We start from the raw sequence: 24349 nt of genomic DNA on the forward strand, positions 1-24349 counted from the left end.
CGTATCTTTTTATTTCCACCGCAATGTCTCGCACCCTCTCGTGTACCCTCTCTTTCCCACCTCACAATTCTCCGACCTAAACTCATTGACCTTCTAATCGCCATCACTCTCGTCCTACCCGCCCTCCACCGTTCTCCCCCACCACCTCACACGCAAGCATTACCACCTTCTGCCACTTCCTGCTTCCACAACTCTCAGAGATAACCTCTCGCATTCCCCCATCCTTCCTGCCACTGCCCCTCCACCCCCCCCTTCCTGACCATCCCTGAAAACGCTCCTTCGCTGCAACACGCAGATGAACGCGTTGCCATGCCAACCACGACGCCGCCGCCACCTTCCCGCTGCTCTCTCGACTCTCTGATCGCGCTCTGCCGCGTTGCACCCGCGAAAGGACGAGTCCATCTCCTCCTATCGGGAAGGACAGGAGTAACGCAGAAAAAAAAGGTCTCATGATCGAAACCCCGGATTCGCTCAGCTCAGTAGGGCTCTGACAGTCGACGAAGACGCTCTTCACAGGACACTGCGTCGATCGAATCTCCATGTGATTCTTTGCATTGACAGGGAGTTACTTGGGAATGTTGCACGCGTCCTCCCGTTGCGGTGCAAGAACCTGCTGACGTGCGCTGAAAAAGTACTCGTGATAATTGCACCTTGAATGATCGGACACCGAAATGTGTTGGGTGAGGTGTTAAGTTGTGGCGAAGAACTAGCGCGAGGAGTGTGTGTGCGTGTGTGTGTGTTTTAGGCAAAAGTGCCGCGGAGGATTTCTGGGAAGCGAGGGGAAAACATGAAACTTTGAGCAAGCGATTGTGTCGTCCAGACGTGTTGGATTAGGTTAAAGGATGTTGGTGAGCATGTCGTCGCTTCGAAGTGGCTTGTTCTTCCTGACGACGTTCATTGTCTCTGCATCGACAGTTGTAGGTAAGGACGTGGTCTACGTAAGGTCGCACTTCCGCATAGTTGATTACGCGACCGCGCTTGCAATATGTTAAAGCTCAGTGGCGTGTACAGTCTGGAAAATGATCTGACATCAGTGCCCAGTACTGACAGAGTAGTTGGTCTGAAAGAGGAAAATGAGAACACACAAAATATGTTGTTGTTTGACATGGTGACTCGCTTCTGTTAAGGTAGATGGAGGTCACGCAGCTCAGAGCAGGCATCCAGCACTGTTCTGTACTGCACTTTGTACTTTACTGTGAAACTTCGTGAGAAAATGACAGCATGGTAACAATCTGACGTTTCCGTTAGATGGCGTATACGAGTCCAACGCAAGCCAAGTGCTAGGGAATAATAAAAAAAATATTTAAAAAAGTCCCTTCCCTTTAAAAAAAGTTTGGAAATAACAAATGCATGCAGAAATGATGCGTGATAGATCAATTGTGAACCTTTCCATATTTTTTTACTTGATCAGAACTTATGAGCCAGCAATTTGAATGGTCCATCTGAGTACTCACTTCCTTGTACGTAAACCGTACCTATGAAAGTCACTGAAAAGGTTAGCCAGCTGTAGGACTCGAACCCGCATCTTCTGGGCACATCTTGGGCAACCTGAGGCCTTGTACGTGATTGTCCCTTCTATGTTGTTCCAGCCTCAGAACATCAGTTCTCTCACGTACCTATCTGTTGCGGTGCGTCTCTTGTGCGTAAACAGTCTCTAGCTGTTGTCAGGGTCAAATAAATCACAATCACAAGGAATCTCTAACACGCGATGTTGCGCAGTTGCACGTCAACCGTATCAACCATGCAAGTTCTGTCTCTCGCCGGAACTGTTAGAAGGAAACGAGGTCGTCATCATTCTAACAACCCGTCGCACGAAAACACATTCCACGTCGAAACGCGTATCGCTTAGAATGAACCAAGACGTGTAACAAACTCTCAGTCGGCAGAATTATCGAACACTATATCCTTTCTTGACAACGTCTTCTCGCTGCCTGGTCCTTAGTCTTTATGCGTTCCGTCTAGACACCAGGGAGCAGCGTAGCGTTGCGCGGCGATTATGGAGCGTTGTCTTAGCCTTCTTCATGTAAAGGACTACACGGTGTGCTATTAATCCCTCGTGAAGCTACCCTGATCCGCTGTCGACTAAGAGGATTTCTGCGCAGCGGGTGGGTGAACGGTCGCTTACATTGTGATCCAATTCACTTGCCTTTAAACGATTGTTCTCCTGTTTTTGGCAGCCGCTGAGCAGGTTAATCAGTGGAACGTGAGAGGAATAACAACGCGCTTCGACAGTCGTGTGGCGTGTTCTGTATTTGCATTCTCATGCCTCGCATAACAATATCCTGGTGTAAGAACAGCTATAGGTGGTGAATGTTCTATGCTTGTTTCCAGGAGGTTCTCTTTGTTCGAAGTACGCTAGATGGAGTACGTTGTTTTGTAATGAGGATAAAATCAATAAAAGACCGTTGAGGAGCTAGACCATACGATGGAGGACGAATTACACGTTGAAATTTCCATTTAAAAATACCATTTAGAAATACCTTCTCCATAAATTGTGCAATATTAAAAACACTGATGAACTCTTAACATTTCCAGTAGCCTGTACCGTCCGCAAGACTGACGTGCATGCCGGTTTGCGTAGTTTCATAGCAGCCTATGGTTTGTTATGATGCTTACAATGCTGGTTTTAAGAATTTTGAAGCAGAATATGGCACTTGTATGTATGTTGGTTGTATCACCACTGTTAGTAAGTTAGCCTTCTAGAATGAATAGACGACTCCAGAAAACCCCAGAGAGCTTACCGCTGCTTTGAATTACGGGAACTTGCTCAGAACAAAAGGACCATCACATCACCATCAAAGGAGGAGAAGGTCTCTAACTGTTTCGGTTGCTCATCTCTTGGCCGATTGTCCATGAGGTGTCAAGGTCATAGAAAATGAAGCGTGCAGGACTGTTCTCCCTTCCTCATTACAGTAATCTCCCAGGATGCAATGCGTGTGCAAGAAGCACTGCGATTTCTTCAAATCGCCTATTGCAACGCCCCAATGATTTCCCCACGGCTGAAGAAAATGACGAAATAAGGTTTTGACAATGTACAGGAACGAGCGGCTTTGCGTTTTGCTTTTCTAATTTACCGAAAGAAATTGACAAAATGTATTAGTGTCAACGCCACTTCTTATATACAGAGCGCAAGAAATACGGTCTTTATCTTGGGTATATAGTCATGTGTATTACGATCAAAAATATCTGTCCGAACTGCAGGGCACCCTTGAGATAAGCTTTACACCTCTTCACTCTCGGTTTATGATGAGAAATGTGGCCAAAAATACCAGTCTATTTTTTTGCGTTGACTGCTTTCGTGTACGTGATATAGGAACACGGAATGATTTGATTTTCTCATGAAGTGACTAGTGCGAGTGCAGTTTCATCACCTCAACTCACCTCACATCACTTCACTTCATTCATCTCACCCTTGCACAACACCTGCCTTTGTGAGCATCACCATCCGTCACCTTCCAGCCATAGATTCCACGCTGCATTCTTCGAACATGATACACCGCCAACCACTTTCACTTACGACTCTTCTAAAGCACTTTCCGAAGCAGATGTCGAAAGTGCTCGTCTTCTGTCATTTTCTGAAGAAAATGCTTCCATATTGATGTAGCTAACGGTTTATTCTTCATTCCCTTTCGTCTCGAATCGTCAGGAATCTGGAGTCACTCAAATACTATGAGTACTGCTCCGACTTCACCAATTTTGGCAGTGACTGCCCTAGACCTTAACCTTCGGCCGTCAGCATTCCTTCATTTGTTATCACATCACATCATCTCCCCTCATCCTGGCTACAGTCGTGACTCTGCCCACATCAGTGCGGCCAACAACGGCAGGCCAGTTTTCATCACCATCACCACCACCACCACCACTAGATAAGAAAAAGAAAAAAGAAAAGGCGGCAGTCGTGCGGGCATAATCAGTATACCATTATCAATATCCGCTATGGGGCGACCACGGAGTGTGCGTACGCAGCCCGTAGATACGGAGTTCAGGGCACGGCGCGCCGATGCAGCCCGCGAACGGCGCAGCACATCGGGGGACAAGCAGCGTAACGGGCATTGGCTGTACGAAGGCAACATGACCCAACAGTGAGGGAACAGAAAGCGGTTGCGACGAGACGAAGCCGAGACGATCCGAGAGTTAGGGAATGTGTATCCAAGGGCAAGACACGAAGGCGGGTGAACGAACAAGTACGCGAGCACGACGCCGTGGCCATGAGATGTCCCAGACATGTGTACTTGACCATACTTTAAAGTGCCACAGAAACCAAGACGAAGGACACAACAACACAGGCCCAACTTTGAAGAACGTGTTTTCCACAGGCCAGGTCCCCCAAGGTCGCCATTTTCCCATGTATTTGTTCCTATCCCGATGCGTGCAATGCCGGAGGCCGCCCTTAGATACCCCATTGTTACCAGACGTGGGCTTGCGTTTGATTGTAGCGCGCTAAAGATCCAGTTGAAGCACAATCCAAGCCAGGCCAAGTCACCGAAGGAGAAATGGACGACTGCGCCTGCGGCGCCTGGTACGACAGGTATGCTATGTGATGCACGCAGCCGTGCACTAGATCCTTCCGATCGCTCAACACGTTTAAAAACGGGACCAAAAAGTTAAACACGACACAGAAAGTTGTTATACGCGTTTTATTTGGACATATAAAGACTAGATTCATCGCGGAAACAACATTTCGCAGAAACAACAAAAACATTTTGCCGCTAAACTTAGCGCGCTGAAGTGATCCGGAACGGCAACAGTGGGGTATCTAGTGGCTGCCTTCTTCGTTGCACGTTTTTCCGAGGTGAGTTTGGGCGACCTGCCACAGGCCAAAGTAATCTTGTGTAAAACCTGCACTATAAGAAAAAAAAAAGAATAGAATTTTCTACCCAAACTGGTAGAACGACAGTACTTCTACCATTTCTGACCAATCCGCGTGCGTCTTCTCCTCCTCGGGTGATAAGCGGCGGCGTCCCTTTCCCTTGCTCCTCTCTCTCAAGTTTGCTCTAAGCAAAAAAGGGTAGAATTTTCTACAACAAATGGGAGAACGGCGGTTTCTACTCTGTAGTTTGTTTCTACTCTGCAGTTATACCCAAAAGGTAAAATTTGTGTGAGTACAAATGTGGTTGCAATGCAGCTCTACCGAGGTGGGTAGAAAATTCTACCTTTTTTTTTTTCTTAGAGTGTAGGTGTTGCAGGGAACGAAATTGTTTTTGTCACATGAATAGGAGTGAGGGCGCAGGCTAGCTGGTGTAGTATAGATTGTTTTTGTGTTTGAAGTCGCAAAACAGGACGTTCTTTATCTCTGTTGACCAGCCCACCCCATCACCATCCAATGTATGTGTGTGTGTGTTGACGAGCGGAATCATAGACTTCAGCTTCGCGAACCGTTTGAGGAACCGCTCTTACGAAAAAGCTGCAGAAGTACATCTCCAGGTACGACAACTTTCGCTCGTGAGGGTCCATTTTACCAAGTGCAAATCAATTACAAAGGAACGAAAAGAACCATTCTGGACGGAACGGGAAGGAGATGAGAATGTTCCCAACACTTCGTAAAGTACATATGCCTAACCCGCTGTGCACGCCGCAGCGGGTTACGCGCTCCATGCGGCTTGACAGTCGTATTTTTTCAGGGTGCGTGGCCATGCAGAGTTTTACGCAGAGTTTTACGCAGAGTTTTAAGCAGAGTTTTAAGCAGCGCGATAATCACAGAAACACGCCCCATGCGGGCCGGCCTTAATTAATTGGGTGCGGTAGATACACTACTTGGAAGGCCCCATTATATAAGGTCTACTAATGATCTCTATTAAATTTGACATGTCCTTGTCATACCGTTATCTGTTCTTCTTAATCGAGAACTTTTGCACTACCGCGATAATACACCAGCGTTGTTAACGGCGAAAACCATTACGTAGACGGCGGTGGAACAGCGAACAAAACCCGTGCTCAGAGCTCGGGTTTCGCTTACTGTGTCGGCAGGGTTGCTTACCGCGAAACCCGATATCACGCTTCCTTTTCCAGTAATTTATACTGAAGTTAAGCCACTGCCGTTCTCTATTTGTGAAAGCTTGTGTTGCACACACATTAACTTGCTTGTCAGATTGCACTGTGGTAACCGTTGTAAAAAAGTCATTCTGCGTTAGGTCAGCCGGCGATGTGTGATTAACTTAGTGTTTCTTTCTGTCTTTCTTCTAAAGGAAAGGGAAAAAAAAAGGTTCCCGCTTTATATGGGGCAATGGCATCGGAAATGGAGAATTCAAATTTTGTACAAGCACGATTCCAACACCTCTTGCTGTGTTGCAAGGCTTCAGTAACGGAAAGCAGGAAAGTAGATGTCGACGACCAATGAGTCTAAGTCGTTCATAACGTAAACTACGACCCACAACCAGGTTCAACGATAACTTTCTCTCTTTCTTTTTTTTTTTTTTTTTGAAGCAGAGTGTATGCATATGATCAAGATCTATAGTGTGTCGTTGTAGTGTGCTACCGCTACACAAATGGTTGATGGTAATCCATCATACTTAACCAATAATGTCACGTATGTACCTGTAAGCCCATAATTTCTGCACACGTTAATATGTCATCGCCCGTCTGCCAGGATGTAGTTCTCGGGCACATGCGTAGGCCAGCTGGTGAGGACATCAGTAAATCTGCCGTATTAAACGTTGATCCAGTAGCGTATTAAGTGTTTTTTGTTTTGTTTTTCCATCTTTGTAACACTGTACTACAAAGTATGTCCAGAAGAATATCGTCTGTGACTCCATTATCTATTTGTTTTTAAGGGTACTGCAAGGCATGGCCCCAAGCGCAAGGCCCCAAGCGCAAGGCGTTACCTGAATAGAGAAAGAAATCTATAGAAACCAATGAAATTTATTCAATACAACCACAACAAAAACGAAGAAACAAAAAAAAAAAACAGAATTCGAAAACACTCCTGTCAAAACCGTAACTAAGCTAAGCATTCTTTTGACACGTACCTAAACTTAGTTTCCAGCTTGACTGTGTTACGGATATGAAGAACTCCACTCAGAGTTCGACGAAAATAACGAGCATTCAAACATGTTCTGTCAAGCGCACATTCATTTTAATGACACACGTCCACACATATACAGAGATGTTGATGATGATGCGACTGTTGCCTGTCATAGAACAAGCGTGTGGAGGCCAGCAGAACAGAAGCCCAACGTCCCCCCCCCCCCCCCCTCTTGGGAGACGGCGCAAAGTTGATGTTCGCAACTTTGCAATGTTGAAGCAATGAGTCCGACCGTAATGGAATTCTACGTCTAATCTGTTTTTTTTTTTTTCTGTTCCCCCCCAAAATGAACATCATTTATATCGAACATTTCGAATAAAAATTTCATTCGAAGCAAAAGCCTCTGCTTGGCTTTGAGTTGAGGCTTTTGCGGATCATTGGATTTAATCAACAAATAAAAATTTAGTCTGGCAGCTTTTTTGCTACTATGCAAGGTCATATTATTTATTTTTCCTTTCAAATTGCACTTGGAGAGTTTTATCTGCTGGACAGCTTAAGCATAAACCTAACATGAACGTTTCTGTTTCTATACCTTTAATTTTGTGACGCCAAGCACATACCTCTGAACCACTTCTAGTAACAAACTTACCCGGGTCTAGTGCTCTCCCGGACACAAAATATTGTCCTGCTCCCCATGGGGCACCGCTGGTACGATGATATCGCGGCAGCCTGTGTGCATCCCTACATAACCTTACGAGGAACCGCACGTACCTATAAAGATATCCGTTGACATGTGTTGTAGTTTGCTCTGTCAACACATATGAGACACCACTCTAATTGCTTTGGGATTTGCCTCGTGACATTTCGTTTTGCTCACGTTGCTGCCTCGCCTTGTACCATTTCCAGCCTAATTAATGTGCTCCCTTCATCCCCAAATCCCCGTGGTACATGTAATTTCGAGCTATAGCGTACAGTCGAAGAAAACGAAAGAGACAGAAAGTCACTTCGTTACCGGGAGTAATTTCCACGGTAATGCCTTCATCTTTCCTGGATCGAGACCAAGAGATCCTAAATTCTGCGCGCTCCCAGGATCAAGAACGAAGCTACGGATTATAGCTGTCAGGCTTAAATACATTTTGGCTGAGCGGTACTAGTGTCGTTGCGGAAGAAGGAGCAAGCCGAAAGAGAGTTAGTTCGTTAGACATATTTAGAATGTAATTCCACTGTTCTCTGCTCGACTGCTCTGCACGCCTTGCTTTCTTCTTTCTTTACTTTGTCTGGTAATATTGTCGTCTGGTTATTTCCCAGTTTTTGATATATTCTTCAGTTAAAACCAATAGACGATTTTAAAAAGATGCGCGCGCCATCAAGCGCGTGGCGCAAGGCAGCATGGGAACTTTGAGGGACACTGCTCCGTCGTCTGCTTCGGATATGGTTTATATCGTCTGACGCTGATGCTGCGCACACCGGGAATGTTGTTGTTCTGCTTCTACCTCCACCTCTGGCCGTATCGCAATGCTTGAAGGCGCTCTAAGTTCCCATGAGCCCTTGCGTACCACAGGTGGCGCTTGCTTTTCTAAAATGGTCTATGGTTCAGTGCGATAGCAATGTGGCAATGTTTTAGAACTTGTCTCAGTTGTTGACTCAAGGATAGAAATAGGCGAGATAGGAATAACAAGTGGGGTAACAAGCGGGATAAATGGTTAGGGAAAGCTTAGGAAGATGAGTACACAAGCTTCTGTGGCTCATCTCATAGAGTCAACAATACAAAATGGTCTATTACTCGTTGTCACATAGGCTACTACTCTCTGTAGTTAACGAATATACGCATCTTGTACATCTGTGGCTTCGATCGATGTGCGTTCAACGAAAAGCTGCATATTCCCCAGATGAAATTTTTGAAAGACTATGCCACGCCTTTCGCTGTGGACTTGACAGAGGGAGCGCCACGGTGTGCTCGAGCGTATTGAGTTATTTATTACCGGAAACAAGTTTTCGACAAACAGTTCAGGGTGTCAAACCTTAATAGAAAATGTCAACCGTCTGTTCCGCGATTCTCCGTGTAGCTTCAGCCCCTTCGACTATCCGTGTAGCTCAAGCCTGAACTGAAGCCAGACTTGTGCGTAACGCGTTACTAGTAATTGCGTTACTTGTAATCAATTAGTTTTCTGAGTAATTTTTGAGTAATCTGTTACTTTACTGTCAAAGTAATTTTTCGAGTAATCAGTTACTTTTCTGAGTAATCGATTACTCAGTAATTGATTACTTTTCCGGGAAGTATTAGCTTATCTTTTAGATGTTCTGCCCCAAGTCAAGCCCCTGGGGCCGTCTGCCTTTGTTGGGCTGTTGCTGTTCTACTATAGCAAGCGGAGGTCATTGTAATGACGTTCTCGAATTTCAGGGTCTCTCTCTCTAATCCCTTCCTACACCAGTGTGATGGTACCTGAAGATTTGGAGGGTTATTGAGTCATGGGGAAGTTCCACGCAATGCTCTTCCACAATCTGGTCAACGTCTTCCCTTGCGATAAATACAGTAGACATACAGATCTTCTTATCCTAGGCGTTTTTGTTTTTGTTGTTATCTTAGCTGTTCCGCTGTTGGACCTTTCTTTCTTTGTTCTTTTTTTTTTCCTGAGGCGCACAAAGACGGTTATAATTTGCGTGGATGCAGAGTAACGACTGGAGTAACGCGTTACTTTTTTACTCGTTACTCAATTACATTTGGAGTGAAGTAATTGGTAACGGTAATCAATTACTTTTCCCGCAGAAGTAACGGTAACGGTAATCAATTACTTTCTTCGAGTAACGGGGACAAGTCTGACTGAAGCGAACCTGCCTTAGTAACTTAGTAACCTGCACTTAGTAACCTGCCGGAAAGCCGTGAGAGAGCCTGAGGGGAGCCTGTTACCTTGGCGAGCTGTAACTCCCACGTTCCGCTTGCATCCGTGACTTTTATCTCGTTCTTTTGATATGTGGCGTCTGGCTGTCACTCCAAACGAGTGTCCTCTCGAGTAACACTGCGAACTCAAAACAGGAGGCTCTTATAGTTTACCTGGTTAGACTGCCTGGTAGTTAAAGTGGGACTCCGCAACACAATCACCACATAGGTGAAGGATCCGTAATCTTTTGGACGTCAGGAACATGTGTACTAAATATCTCTGTCCAAAACTGCACAGACTTTACTCAAACGAATTATTACGAAGCAAGTGCTTCGCCTCTCTGAAGCGAGAGGGCGCTGAAATCAACACACTGCTGACATCATCCGGCATCCGGCAATGGAGAAAGAGTGCGGGCTTGGAAGCAGACGACAATGCAGGGTGACGTCACGGAATCCTCCTCCGGACGAACCACCGTAGTATGGAGCTGTTTTCTGCTCTTCGCATTTCAGTTTCGGTTTGTTATTGGGATCATTTACGAATTAATTACCCGCGCTAAATGAATGCGAACGTTGTGTTCGGTATCCAGGGGGTGGTTCGTGTTCGGTATCATGCTCCTCTAATTTTTTATTTTTTTTCGAATCCTTGCGAAATCTTCGTTTAAGCTGGTAGGCGGAGAAGCAACGTGGTTGTGCCTTTCCCATTCCATTGCCTCCTATAGCTCGCGGTACTCCTTTCGCACCGGCATGAAGTCGTACCTTCGGTGCATAACTACGTAGGAGGACCAGCTCCAGTGGTATAGTGGTTAGGATGATCGCTTTCCATGCAGAGGCTGGGAGGTGACACGGGTTTGAAACCTGTGTCACCGGCTGTGGTGTCTGAGGTTTTCCCTGGGTTTTCCTCATAATTTCCAGACGAATGTCGGCGCAGTTCACACTGAAGTCGGCCCAGGACGCATAGTAACCCCCTATCCCCAACTCCTTCCATCTGTGAAAGTCTGTAAGCTGGTCATAGCCACAGTTGCTTCGCGGCGCTAAAATGAAATTTAAAAAAACGACATAGGAACATAAGCCTTTCTGTACGTCAGGCAGACAGCTTGACCAGGGGGGCATACAGGTCGTAAAAGCTCCTGGCTATTTCAAACTGCAGCCAGTTATTTCACGTATTCGTTCTTTTCTTTTTTTTTTGCTCTGCATTATTTCTTTATTTTTGCGTTGGTGCCCACATACAACCCCCCCCCACACCCCCACCCACCCACCCACCCATATACAAACCAAGCGTGGTCTACTGAAGTATGGCACAATCTGCGTAGGTCAGGGGAACGCTGAGAAGTATTCGCACAAAACATGTAAATTTCTGGCAAGCTTTTTAATGCATAACTACAAAAATGAGCATCCGCGTGAGGAGAACAGCTCCCTTTGAGGAGGTACTAACGTTTGTATTCCAGCCAGACCCTTCTCAGGATATTCACCTGGTTACGTGTATCGCCGAGAGATTATTGTCAAAATCCTCTGGAACGCAGTCATTGCGTATATCAAGCGAGTGAGGACAGCAAATAGACGTCCTTAGATAAGAATGACGTTACATAATCTCACAACACAATTGAATCATCCCGGCGTGGAGCTAGCTATTGCTTATATTGAACCTCGTCCTGTCCACTTCGTGTGTCGTCTGCGTGTTTACCCCAAACTCAGGGTAATGTCTTCAACAAGTAACATACACCAGCTAGCTTGCGTTCTTCTACAATGTTTTGCGATATTGCTTAGGAGTTATCCCTAGTAACAAGTGAGAGCTGCCTTTTGCTGCTTGTACGCCGGTAGAAGGGGAACGGACATGTGACGAAAAATACTCGTAATACTCGAAAAGTTGAGTTTGAATTTTGAATATATATATATAAAAAAGGGGGAGAAATTGAATTCGTCACTTGACGAATTCTGCTATTCCCACAGAGAAGCCCTAAGTGGAAGAACCACAGAGAAAGGAAAAATAACAAAATAAAGAAGATAAAGAAAAAAAAAAAACATCACCTGTCCCGGTCACCGAACTGTATGTGCACATGCGTAGCTGCATCCCCTATAAGTGCTTCTGCCTGGCTGACCTTTCCATTTTGCCTGCCTCTCTTTTTTTTTTTCCGTAATAAACATATCCCCCCCCCCCCCCAGAAGTGAAATGAATTGCGAGAAAGTACAACAGGAACGAGGAACTCGATGACACATGCATAGAACGCGGTCCTGAAATGCAAATTCGATATCACTGCTCACTATAATGTTATAAATGAAGTTATAAATAAATAAATAAAGTTGACAAGTGCCGACACCGCCGAATCTGTCTCCTTGGTTCCGATACACCGATCATCTTGACGGCGTCGAAGGCTCTACTGTTCAAAAAGCTACATTGAAGTCTGCTCTACTCGAAGAGTATTTATTTTACTTATTTATTTATTTATTTCCACAATGTCGAGGAGGCGGGACAAAAAGCTATCATATAGCTTGGCAAGGCCCCGACTCCAAAGCAGTACAGCGCCAACCTTCACAATCCATCAAATGTATATACATACGTAGGAGGAAAAAAAAAAGATATTTACAAATGTTTGCATAACGCAAATTGTACACTTGAACACAACGTTATACAAAGAAGAGTGCATACTTGCAACACGCTAAATTTACGTTTCATAAAAATAGCTTTTTTAGTTCTTGATTTGTAGGCATGGTAGTATTTGTATCAAAACCAAACTTTTTATATTTTAATATAATATTTTATATATATTTTATAATAATTTTTAACTTTTAATATTCGGGGTAGCAACACACTCAAGCTTTACTCACCACATGACGTCCGCACCCCAGGGCAACACTCTTAAAAAAAAGGGGGGGGTGTACTTTAACTCCTTTCCTTGCCACATATATAACACCCTTTTGGAGAGTGCAATTACGCTCAAAAGGGTGTCTCCTCACTTCCTCAAGGGAATAGCATAACACCTTCTCCCTGCCGGGGAGTAATATAACTCTCCAGTAGGGAGAAAGGTGTTATCCTACTAATTGTACTCTCCAAAAGGGTGTTATATATGTGGCAAAACAAAAATAGTTAAAGTACACCCTTTTTTTAAAGAGTGAAGTCCACATAGCGTCCCTCCTGGTAGGATAACTCTTATTATTCAAAATGAGGTTGAACAGGGATAAAAATTCAAGATTTTTATTCCTAGGGGATGACCTGTAAGTACTTAGGCATCTATACTTAAGGAAGTCGGTTGCTCTTATTACTTGATACTCCTTAAAAAGAGCCTTGCTCGAATGGTGTGTGTCGACATTCGCAATGGCACGCATAAATCGCTTCTGGATTCTCTCAATTGAAATGAAATTTTGCTGGGTGGAGCTACCCCATACTAAATGGCAGTAATTTAATAAGCCAAAGAATAGTGTATTATACAACGCTATTTTAACATGACAGGGGAGTATGTTTCTAAACCTGTAAATCTTGCCACTAATGTTAGCAAGTTTGGAACAGAGGAGGTCATCATGTACATTCCATGATAGTGTTTCTTGGAAATGTACACCTAAAAAAATTAACTCTATCGACGATTTCGGTTCAGACGTGCCCAGTCGCAGGTCTGAAACCATACTCACAGCTTTATTTCATGCCCTAAAAATAGTGGCCTTTGTTTTCGATGGATTTATTACTAATGCATTTGCTCTTGCCCATTGATTTATTTTTGACAGAATCTCGTTTCCATCATTTATGATGCTGTCCAATTTACGCCCAGTGATAAGTATAGTGGTGTCATCAGCATAAAGAATCAAGTCCACATTTGCGGAGAGCGTAACAATGCCGTTGATATACAAATTAAAAAGAAGTGGGCCCAATATGCTTCACTGAGGAACACCGGACGCGATGTTTAATGGCGTGGAAACACTTTCCCTTATCATAACTTGCTGCATCCTATTTTGCAGGTATGATTCTAGCAGCTTAAGTGGAAGCCCACGTACACCATAGCTCTGAAGCTTAAGTAGCATAATTTTATGATTAATAAGGTCAAACGCCTCGGAATAATCTAGAAAAATAGCCAGTGTAATGAGTCGTATTTTCGATATTCTTTACGATTTTCTCTTTGGCATGTAACAGGGCTAGCTCAGTGGATCGTCCTGCCCTAAACCCAAATTGTTCTTTCGCAATGCACTCATGCTTATTCAAGAATGGCATTAGTCTATTCTGAATTATTTTTTCAAATGCTTTTGAAAAAAAAAAAAAAACAGGCAGGATCGATATTGGCCTATAATTTGAAAGCAAGTTCGGATCGGAAGTTCGGATATATAATACGGTAACTCTAGCCATCTTCATCCTGCCAGGAAAGACGCCACTGCTCAAACAAGAGTACATATGCGCTAGATGCGGTGCCAGGAGATCGATTACATACTTGACTGGGCCAATCTGCAGGCCATCTATGTCGGTCCTTTTGCCATTTTTTTAGCCCTAACGTTATTTCGATCAATTCGGAAGGATCAGTCGGGGCAAAGAACACGGACGCGGCGCAAGCGCTGCCTGGTGTGCTTGTATTTGGACATAGTGACGTTGCTGCAACCGAGGTAAAGTAAGTATTAAAACAATGAACTAGCTCATCACTATGCAATTCCTGACCACTAATCAGCATGGCACTCGGCGGCCCTGAAGCCTTGCTAGTACTCAGTAGGCCGTTTAACTTGGACCACGCAATTCGTTGATTTGTGACAGAAAATATTTTGCTATAACAACAACAACAACAAATAAGTTAATGATAATGAATAATAATAATGATAATGATGATAATGAATGAATGATAATGGCTATAATAGCCAGCTTTAGCATGCCGAATCTTAGCGTTTACAGTGTTTCGCAGTTTTTTTTTTTTTTTAAATTCTGTTAGATGTTCTTGTGTCCTGGTCTTTACAAATTGGTTATATTTATGATTCCGTTTTCGCAATAATTTTTAAAAGTTCTCTGGTCATCCAGGGACGTCTTGCTTTTTTGTTTGCGGATTGGTTTTGCAGGGGAAAGGCAGCATTGTAGCATTCGCCCCATCTCATCATCGTATCTGTGTGTGTGTGTGTGTAGCATTCGAGTAGCATGGACAGAAAGAAGTTATAGGCCTGTTCCACATCAATGATATTCGCTATTGAGTCCCAATTCACTGAACGAATCGACTCTCGAAATACCACAAGGTTTTCTTCCGAGATGGTTCTATGCCATACGTCTGGATGCTTATTTGTCCTCAGCTGAGATCTCACAGATATAAAGATTGGCATGTGATCACTGATGCCAACGTCAGTTACGCCACTAAAGGTGATTAAATCTTCGGGGCAGTTCGTAATGAGCAAGCATAGAAGTGTCGAAATCGAACCCGTTACTCTAGTAGGAGCATTGACTACATTGCGCATGTCATACAACTGAAGCACGCCGGTAAATTCCTTTTTTTAGACGTGAAGTTACTAACATATTGATTGTTAATTATTAATTGAAATCTCCCCCTAGTAGGAGAGTGTATTTTTCATCGTTGATGAACGCAAATAACGTTTCAAGGGCATTCATAAGTGGGTAAGTACTCGCGCAGGAGTCAGCAATATTGCATGAGCTTAACATATTGTATGAAAAGTAACCGGTCCGACCTCCGCCTGGCTGACTTTTCCTTTTCTTTGTCTCTTAATAAACATATCCCTCCCCAGTTTCAGAATACGAGCTGAAATAGCGGAGGAAATAGCTATCCCCAAAGAGATAGAGCGACAACTGCAGGTTTAGCATATAATGTTTTTCTTTTTTTTTTTAAGTTAACTGAGACTTTGTACATAAGAATAATGCTGTGGGTACCACGTGACCGTCCTACACCCGCAAAGTGCCTGCGTTTCGTACTGAAGCAAAGAAGCCCTACACGCACACCCTATACCGCGTTAAATTCGCTAGCGTCAACAATACGCCTCGTTCATTGGGTATGCTAAGATTTGGTCCAAAATTCGCCATTCGCCATTAGACTGTGTTTACAAACTATCAGCTATCAGTTTTTGGAACCAGCAAGACCATGCAAGCTAAACCAGTTTTTTTTTAGGTATTACAGGGAGTGTTACAAGGTTTTCAGTGGTTCTTAGGCTGGTGTGGGGGATGCTGGGAACACGAGAAGAAGCGTATGTTTGTGTCGCATATTGAAATGACGACATTGCACACACACACACACACATACATTGGATGGTGATGGGGTGGGCGATTCACCGCCGCTGAGGCGGTACACTGCCCTATTTCGCGTTGGGTGAGGATGAAGGGGTGGTGATGGGGGCTTTCAAAGAGCCGTCGCCAGACCGGTGGAGCACAAGTACTCCGCCAGAAGACCAAGGCCCTGCGTCTGGTGGGCAGCGTTCGACCACGGAGCAAGGATCTTCGCTAGGTTGAACGGCCGCTTGTCAATGCGTTGCATAGAGACTTCCATTAATGCACGACATTGCAGATGCAACGAGATCACCCTATAAACGCGTCCGCTCGAAAGAATATGCGAACACTGTCGAAGCGCGAGTACCCGTTTAACCAACTGGTCACACAGATTGTTGTTCATTGTGACACGGTCCCAATGCGCCGCTAAAATGTCTCCCGGTGGTTATCTGTTGCGTGTTATGATAGCGTCTGCGGGAATGGATCCTCCTCTGTTGCGTGCTCAGCATGCGTCGCATTGTCTCGCGAAGCCATCAACGACTGTGGCGAGAAGAGGCACACACACGGGATCACAGAATCCCGGTCGGAATTCGGAATGTCTCAATTACGAGGGAGGACTCTGGACCATCGTTAGGATCATTAAGCCCATTTGTGACGAGCTGGGTCTTTGCTTCGCACATCATGTCGGCGCATTAACTCTGCTGTAGATTTAGATTTTTCTTGCTTTGAATTTCAGCGGAACGTTTAGTAAATAGGACTAGAGTGTAGCAGAAAGTCTATTAATTGGGCTACATGGGGCGATCCGTTCAAGTGTTTCGAATCAGCATTTTGTGTTAACTGCACGAAAGCTTTGTATCTATTTGCCATCCGTAGAATATTACACATTAGGATTTTCTTTGCGTGTCTAAATATGACGCCATACTAGCTAATGCCACCTGATGTAAAGCGGTTTATGGGTCAGCGTCAAACTATGGTTGAATATAAAGAGCACAGAAAACAAAAACGGACAACACAACACGAGGGCAACACAACACATACGTTTTATGTGTTCTTTATATTCAACTATGGACTCCCACCAACTTGCTCATCTTTCTACGCGTCAAGCTATGTATCTACACGGGTTGACGTACCTTTTGGGTTTTGTTACTTCTGCTTCTGTATCTCGTGTTGTTGTTTCGGAAAATTCATTGAACGACTCACACTATATAGCACACTAATACACTGATATATCTCGTGTTGTTGTACATGCCTCGTAACAGTGGCATACCCCTGGATTTCCTCGTCTAAAACCCGAGCAGTGCTATTGAACAGCATTACGTCGTACTAGCAGAGAACTAACAGACGGCCGCGCACACTTTCCTTACCGTATATCGTATACATTACGCACATAAAGCACGTTCATGGATCGAATTTTCATTCCTCTTTTTGATCAGAGCTTAATTTGACGTCTCTATTAGCGTTACCGAGCCGGGTAATTCCCCCCTGTTTCGAAGAGCACGGTGCACAAATTTTGAGGTCCAGGCACGGAAACCTCATTTTTTCCTCATCTTCTCCGCTTCGATCGTCATACTTTTGTGTGTTCTCTAATCTTCTTAGCACGAAAATGTAATAGGCGTTTGTTTCATTTTGGGGCAGGTGGTCGATAGTTGGCAGAGCGGATCGAGTACGTAGTTTGATCACGCACCTTCGAACCCGAGTCAGTCGTCGAGATTAAGGCTGAGAGCGGCTCGATATATTCCCTATCGTTGTCCTTTTTATTTTTTGTTCCTCCTATTTTGTAATCGACGATTCACAAAAGTTCGATTTGCTACGCTTCCTGCGCGATCAATTTTGGATCTACAGGGTTAGTCTCGCAAACGTTACACATTTTGATTGCATTGTAAAAATAGAAGACGGGGTTTATCCAACACCAAACTTTGCAGACTGGTAGCCATTTGTCTGAAGTTTTGTTGGAATTTTTTCTGAGCATTATGGTGCTATAGAAGAAAAATTAAAAATTGAGCAAGATTGCACTCTATGCATTTTCTATGGCCTATCTCACTGAAAAGCCGCCATTTTCGGCTGTGTGCGCTTCATTTTCATTTCACCACACACAGGTGGCATCAGCATAGAGAACAAGACTGAAACAAGAGGATTGGTGCATAACGCCAGAATCAGCATGTCACATCGTTGTAGGCAGCGCTACCTGTGTGAAGTGATGTGAATGTGAAGCAGACACAAGAAAAAATGGCGGTGTTTGTGGGGGATAGGCCATTGAAAACGCATGGAGCGAGATTTTGATTTATTTTTAATTTTCTGCCTACATGACAATGGCATTTGCAAAAAATTAGAATGAAACTTCAGATAAATGGCTATCAGTCTGCAGAGTTTCGCATGGGTCAAACCTAGTCTTCTATTTTTACAGTGCGATCGAAATGTGTAACGTTTGCTCGAATAACCCTGTAGTATACTGTTTAGCCTGTTCTTATTCGTTTCCTTTTTTTTTCTTCTTTTTTTTGTTCTTCTAAAGGGGACTGCGAAAATACTGCTTCCTGTCGTTACTGTTGTGTATAAATGACTATAGGAATGGCGCTTCTACGATACGGCTTATTTGCCATTTCTCATTATTCTCCACATTTTCTTTTGAGGACCCAAGATGGTAACTTATACCGTGGCTGCAACTGTATTTTGAAAGCAACATGGATCCTACCACTCAGCCGGTGGCAGGGTTCGAACCCACCACCACCCGATCACAACAGGTAACGATGCCGGAGAGAGAGAGAAAGAGAGAGAACTTCTTTTGATCGCAATGCCAAATATATAACTAGAGCAATTCCATTAAACCAACTTCCGCTTTCAGAAGGAACAAAACCATTCAGTCATACGATGGCTGTTTGTCATTTAATCAATAATTGCATTGTGCTCTTCGTTTTGTTCATTAATGCCATTAGAAATTGGCATTCGGTACGTATCAGGGCTGCGCTTCGTATGTTGCTTCGTTCCCTTAGGGCCCCAATAGGTACCACATGAAGTGTTACATGCGCTTAATACACCGCCCGCGAAACGTCACAACCGATCCTCTATGGCGGACAAGAGTGCTGAGCACAGAGAAAAGTCTCGGATCGAGCGATCCACAGTACATACCCCAGGCAAGCTTGTACTTAATGCGACCTGGGTAATGAGGAATTTCTCTTATGGCTATTTTTGTACGCGTCTTTACCTCTGGGATCGATAACAGGAACCTTGAAGCGCTTTTTTTTTGTTTCACTTCTGTAATGGAACGGCTCAGGAAGTACGGGCTACAGGCTGTTCTCAAGCATGTCGCATATATCATGCAATATCTTAAACATGCAGAACAGAGACGTACTTTCAAGGAGTGCTCATCGTCTGTCTGGTAGAGTCGTGTTCTTTCTTCGTCGTAGTTCTGTAAGGGAGGTCGCGGGTGTTGTCAACGTAAATTTTAACGAAGTGTGGTAGCATAACGTTCAGTGCGCACTGCCATATAGGGTACATCTCATCGCTAATCATGCGTTTGTACCCAGATAAGTCCGTATTTGGGTAGACCCTTGGGTACTCTCTGTTACCTCCTAAATGGCTGTCTGCACAACGATTAGTGAAGGAGCTGTCTTTTTCTGTATTTCTTAATTCTCTGTGTCGCTGTTTCTGCATCTTACATTTTGTTTGTTCGTTGCTTTTGGCAATAGCAAGCCTACATCATGACTAACCTTTCCGTTCTTTTTCTCTTTTTTTCTATTGGCATTAAACACATCGCCCCTCCCCTTCCCGTATTTCTGCCTTTGTGTACAAACCACCCCTGGTCAGTTTTCTACAATGTCACTTTTTGATTGACTGTATGATCAGCGACATCAGCCGTGTAATCTGCACTCTCCATCCAGGCACGTCAGAGCAAACTGACTAGAGGCAGGCTTTTCAACTGATTGGATTGAATTGGAAAAAGAAAGAGAGAGGTTAGTCCCGACCCAACTGACTCTATGTTCAATCTATTGGTATGCGCTATGTGAAGATTACATGCAGCGGCGTTACTAAGTGTACCTCTGATTGGTCACTCTCGTGAACATTATGCTATTTAATGATCTTAGTAAAAACACCGATCAACAACTTTATGAGAATATCTGTCGGACCGCGCGGCTCAAGTCTCGTAAAACGTTATCTCTATTTTTCTCACGCAACCAAAACGAAGCAGAACAACTACCGTGCCGTCTAACACATTCCGTTACAACTCATATTCCGTGTTTTACAAATTCTAACTCATAATTTCTTCTGGCTTCGATTTCTTGTTTCATATGTCACATCTATATCACATTTATTAGTCACTCACAGTTTCGCGCTCGTCATCCGTCGCAAACACATTTGCACACACACACGTCCCTTTCGACACACGCATATAACGAAGATCATGCGGGGAGTATACACTCGAGAATAGCTAATGTCTGGAGGCGCTGCGAATACATATTCAAGGCGAGCGTGGCCGAAATGTCTCATGCGTGTCGTCGATTATGCGTTTGCCCATTTGGGGAGCGTCGCTGACAAGACACAATCCCAGCGGAGTGAGACAAGCATCCTGCATGTTATCGAGAAATAACCCACTTACCCGGAGGAGGCCATTTTTACGCTTTATTTCTTTCTCTCCTTCCAAGGACAGGAAATGTCATTGACTGCCGGCCGTGACGTTTCTCGTTGAGCGTTCTGTGCACGAGTTCAGATATTGACTGCATAGCTTTAGGACCTTGAGCACCGTCTCTTTTCGCTAGGGGGAGCAGGAATTCCTGCGTCTAGTGGTCTAATCGGTACATATGCGTGAAGTATGGGCGCGTGTGCTCTGAGGAACCTCGTTTTCTAACAAGGGATTCAGAGTATGTAAAGAGTGTGAATAATCGCAACCAATTTTTCAGTCGAGATTTTGCATGATATGTGTGCATACGAATGGTAGATTGCACATATTCTTAGCAGTTTGACTTACTTGTAATGATAGGGTAGGGTAGGGTAGGGTAGGGTAGGGTAGGGTAGGGTAGGGTAGGGTAAAGTCCTGCACTCACCGCAGGGAAACATCCCACATCATCATCACCATCCATTCATCTATGTTGTTGTTGTTGTTGCGCGTAGAACATTTACGTTGTTATTGTGCTAGTTAAAAGCAAAGTGCAATCTGGCCAGTTACTTGTGTAATTAGTTAATTATGTTAATAAAATATTCTGAACAGCTTTAGCCTGACTTTTTTTTTTTTTTCTGTTCCTCGTTGTTTCTTTGGGCGCTTCCAGTTACATGATACACGATTACGTAACGCGCGTTGCCTACCACTTTTTTCTGGTAAAGGGTGTCAGGTCTGCTAGATTTCATGACAATTAATATATCGGGCAGGACGTTGGCTGAGATACGACCGCACGTAAAGCAACGTAGAGCAACGTCAGAGTTAGTTGAGTACGTACCCTCCCGTTGAACATTACATCATGTCTTCTCGCGTATCCCCTGCGCCTCGGGAATATACTGTCCGCTCTCCACAGAATATTCTTTCTTCCGCTGCTGGTCTGCATGTGTCGTCTGCTAGGAGCATCGCATTGAGCGCCCTCCTTCGCGTTCTCTGACAAACCTTCCATCATTTCTTCGAGTATCGTTCGGATACTCTCTGGCATTGCTTCCGCAGTATCTTTTTGGCGCGCACTTTCCTCCTCTCTCTCGTCTGCCGTCTTCTTGCCCGATAAAGTCGCTCGTGCAGATACCCGCGAATGGGAATGATGTTGCTGAGAAGCATGATCGGCTTTTTGCTCTCTCTCTTCCACCGAAAAAAAAAAAGGAAATAAATTCAAATTCAAGATGTTCTAAGAAGAAGCGTTGAAATGTTAGAACGAATATACGTATCCAATACAGAACACACGAAAGCGACAGGTCCGATATTTTCCACGCATGCTTTAGCGCATCTTTCGAGCAACCCAACGTGCTTAAATATATATAGGGCAAAATATAAAACCACCTGCGGTATTAACCTCATGCTTTCTTTTTAAAGTCATCTTCTGTGATCCATCTCATCATTCTTTCACCGTTTGTTAGTCATCTTTTTTTGTTGTTGTCATCTTTGTCTTTAGTCTACCTCATCCTTCTTTCATCATTTCTTAGTTTATCCTTTATTTCCTAATTCTTTTTGTGTTTATTATTTATTTTATTCATATTTCTTAATTTTGTTTATTTATTTATTTATTTATTTATGGAGTAGCAAGCCGACGTCTCGTTTGGCTGACCTTTCCCCCGTTTTTTTTCTTTTCCTTTTCGTCTAATAAATATATCCCCCCACCCCCCACCAGGGGTATATAGCCGAGTAGGCAACAGCTTCCACTCGTTGCTGGAAGCCAATGTCGTGCTGGAGATTGGGAGGTAGTGGGTTCGAATCCCGTCTCCGGCTATATGCTGTCTGAGGTTTTCCCTGAGTCTTCTAGCGGATGTTCCAGACGAATATCGGCAGAGTTCTCCCTCAAGTCGGCCCAAGACTCACATTGATCCCCATGTCCCTCCACTCCTTCCTACTGTCCTCATTCCATAAGTCCACGTCTGTACGCCGCTCATGGCCACGGTTGCTTCGCGGCGCTCTCACAGAATTAAAACACAACGCAAAAAATGAAAATAAATAAAGCAAACGAAAACGCGATACAGAAGAGGACCTGCAAGTTACGAAGGCATGACACTCGCAATGGTTTGTCTTGGCTTGTCTTGTCTTGGCTTCGTTCTCATATCTCACATCTAATGTTTCGCGTGTAATGGGGTAGTGCACTGCAGTGCCGTTTTTTAACGGCATGCTCTCCAGCGGTGAATCACCCCATGTCATAGTCACGATCAGGAGCAGATCTAGGATTCTTCCGAGGGGGCTGTCCGCTATGGACAAGTGCCAGGTGCATGATGTTACTGGTCCATTGAACCCTATGTTTAAGTCTGGAATTGAGGGGAGGTGTTGTTGTTGGCAAGTGTGTGTTGTAGACAAGTGTACTGTCCGCTGTAGCAGTGTTAGACAAGTCGATTTTTAAATAGAATTTTATGACACGTCAGGTGTATACCAGCTACTAAAGGTATGTACAATCTATCAATCGTGTGTACACATATTAGACAATATTCATCTGTGCTTCTCGCAGTAAAACTTAACTCTCCGTACCTTGATTCTAATTATTTACACTACTTACATGGTCATGGACAATTGACACAGGCGCTGTTGCTCACCTAGCGAAAAGAGACTGTGTTCGATGTATAGCCACGGAGTAAACACATAACAAGTGTGAGACTCGAATGCGTTCCTTGAATACGGAGAATCTGAGCTATGCCCGACATCGGAATTTCCAGAGTACGTACGACACAATTATTATAATTAGATTGTCAAGATTACTTCCGGCGCTCACGGCAACTTTACGGCCTATACAGTGAAGCGACGGCGTACTAAAATCCGCAATGTCGCTACCTCCGCTATACGCTTGTAAAACATGCGCATTTGTTTCGATACATATACTCGTGCTGGCTCTGTCTCGCAACACGAAGGAATATGTTCCACGAGAATGAGGCTCGTGCGCATGACGTCACGCGCAGCCTTTGAGCCACGTGACATGGGAAAGCATGGGTATGGGGATGCGTCACTATCAGCAGTGGTAGCACCAGGTCCCCCAAACTCACCTCGGAAAAGCGTGCAACGAAGAAGGCCGCCACTAGATACCCCACTGTTGCCGTTCCGGATCACTTCAGCGCGCTAAGTTTAGCGGTAAAATGTTTTTGTTGTTTCTGCGAATGAATCTAGTCTTTATATGTCCAAATAAAACGCGTATAACAACTTTCTGTGTCGTGTTTCACTTTTTGGTCCCGTTTTTAAACGTGTTGAGCGATCGGAAGGATCTAGTGCACGGCTGCGTGCATCACATGGCGTACCTGTCGTACCAGGCGCCGCCAGTGGGCGCCGCAGGCGCAGTCGTCCATTTCTCCTTCGGTGACTTGGCCTGGCTTGAATTGTGCTTCAACTGGATCTTTAGCGCGCTACAATCAAACGCAAGCCAACGTCTGGTAACAATGGGGTATCTAAGGGCGGTCTCCGGCATTGCACGCATCGGGATAGGAACAAATACATGGGAAAATGGCGACCTTGGGGGACCTGGGTAGCACTAACCAACAACTAACGGCATGCCCTCCTACTGTGACTCCGGTGCGGCAATATGTTTTCCCATGTCACGTGACCAAACGTGACGTCACTGCGCCAGCCTCATTGGAAAAAGAGAACGAAGAAATCGAAAACGGGAAAAGTTATCAGATTTATGAACGTACGGCACGAAATGTGTCTTTCCCTTTTTCCTCTCGCGCGCATACTTTCAAAATCACTAATGAGCCG

At 44.4% G+C, this 24349-nt stretch overlaps 1 protein-coding gene and 1 long non-coding RNA gene across 2 annotated transcripts in view; one reads left to right on the forward strand and one right to left on the reverse strand.

Annotated features, from left to right (window-relative positions):
• The window catches only part of LOC135393815 (uncharacterized), a 327498-nt gene that overhangs the window by 102424 nt on the left and 200725 nt on the right, over positions 1-24349 (reverse strand). The window lies entirely within an intron of this gene.
• Positions 505-24349, forward strand: part of LOC135393814 (cell adhesion molecule Dscam1-like) — a 221588-nt gene continuing 197743 nt past the window's right edge. Inside the window, exon 1 of the mRNA XM_064624093.1 lies at positions 505-921. Coding sequence (XP_064480163.1) covers positions 843-921 — 79 coding nt within the window. The 5' untranslated portion in view covers positions 505-842. The remainder of the gene's footprint in view (positions 922-24349) is intronic.

Source organism: Ornithodoros turicata, chromosome 5 (genome assembly GCF_037126465.1).
Source record: "Ornithodoros turicata isolate Travis chromosome 5, ASM3712646v1, whole genome shotgun sequence".
NCBI classification, from domain to species: domain Eukaryota; kingdom Metazoa; phylum Arthropoda; class Arachnida; order Ixodida; family Argasidae; genus Ornithodoros; species Ornithodoros turicata.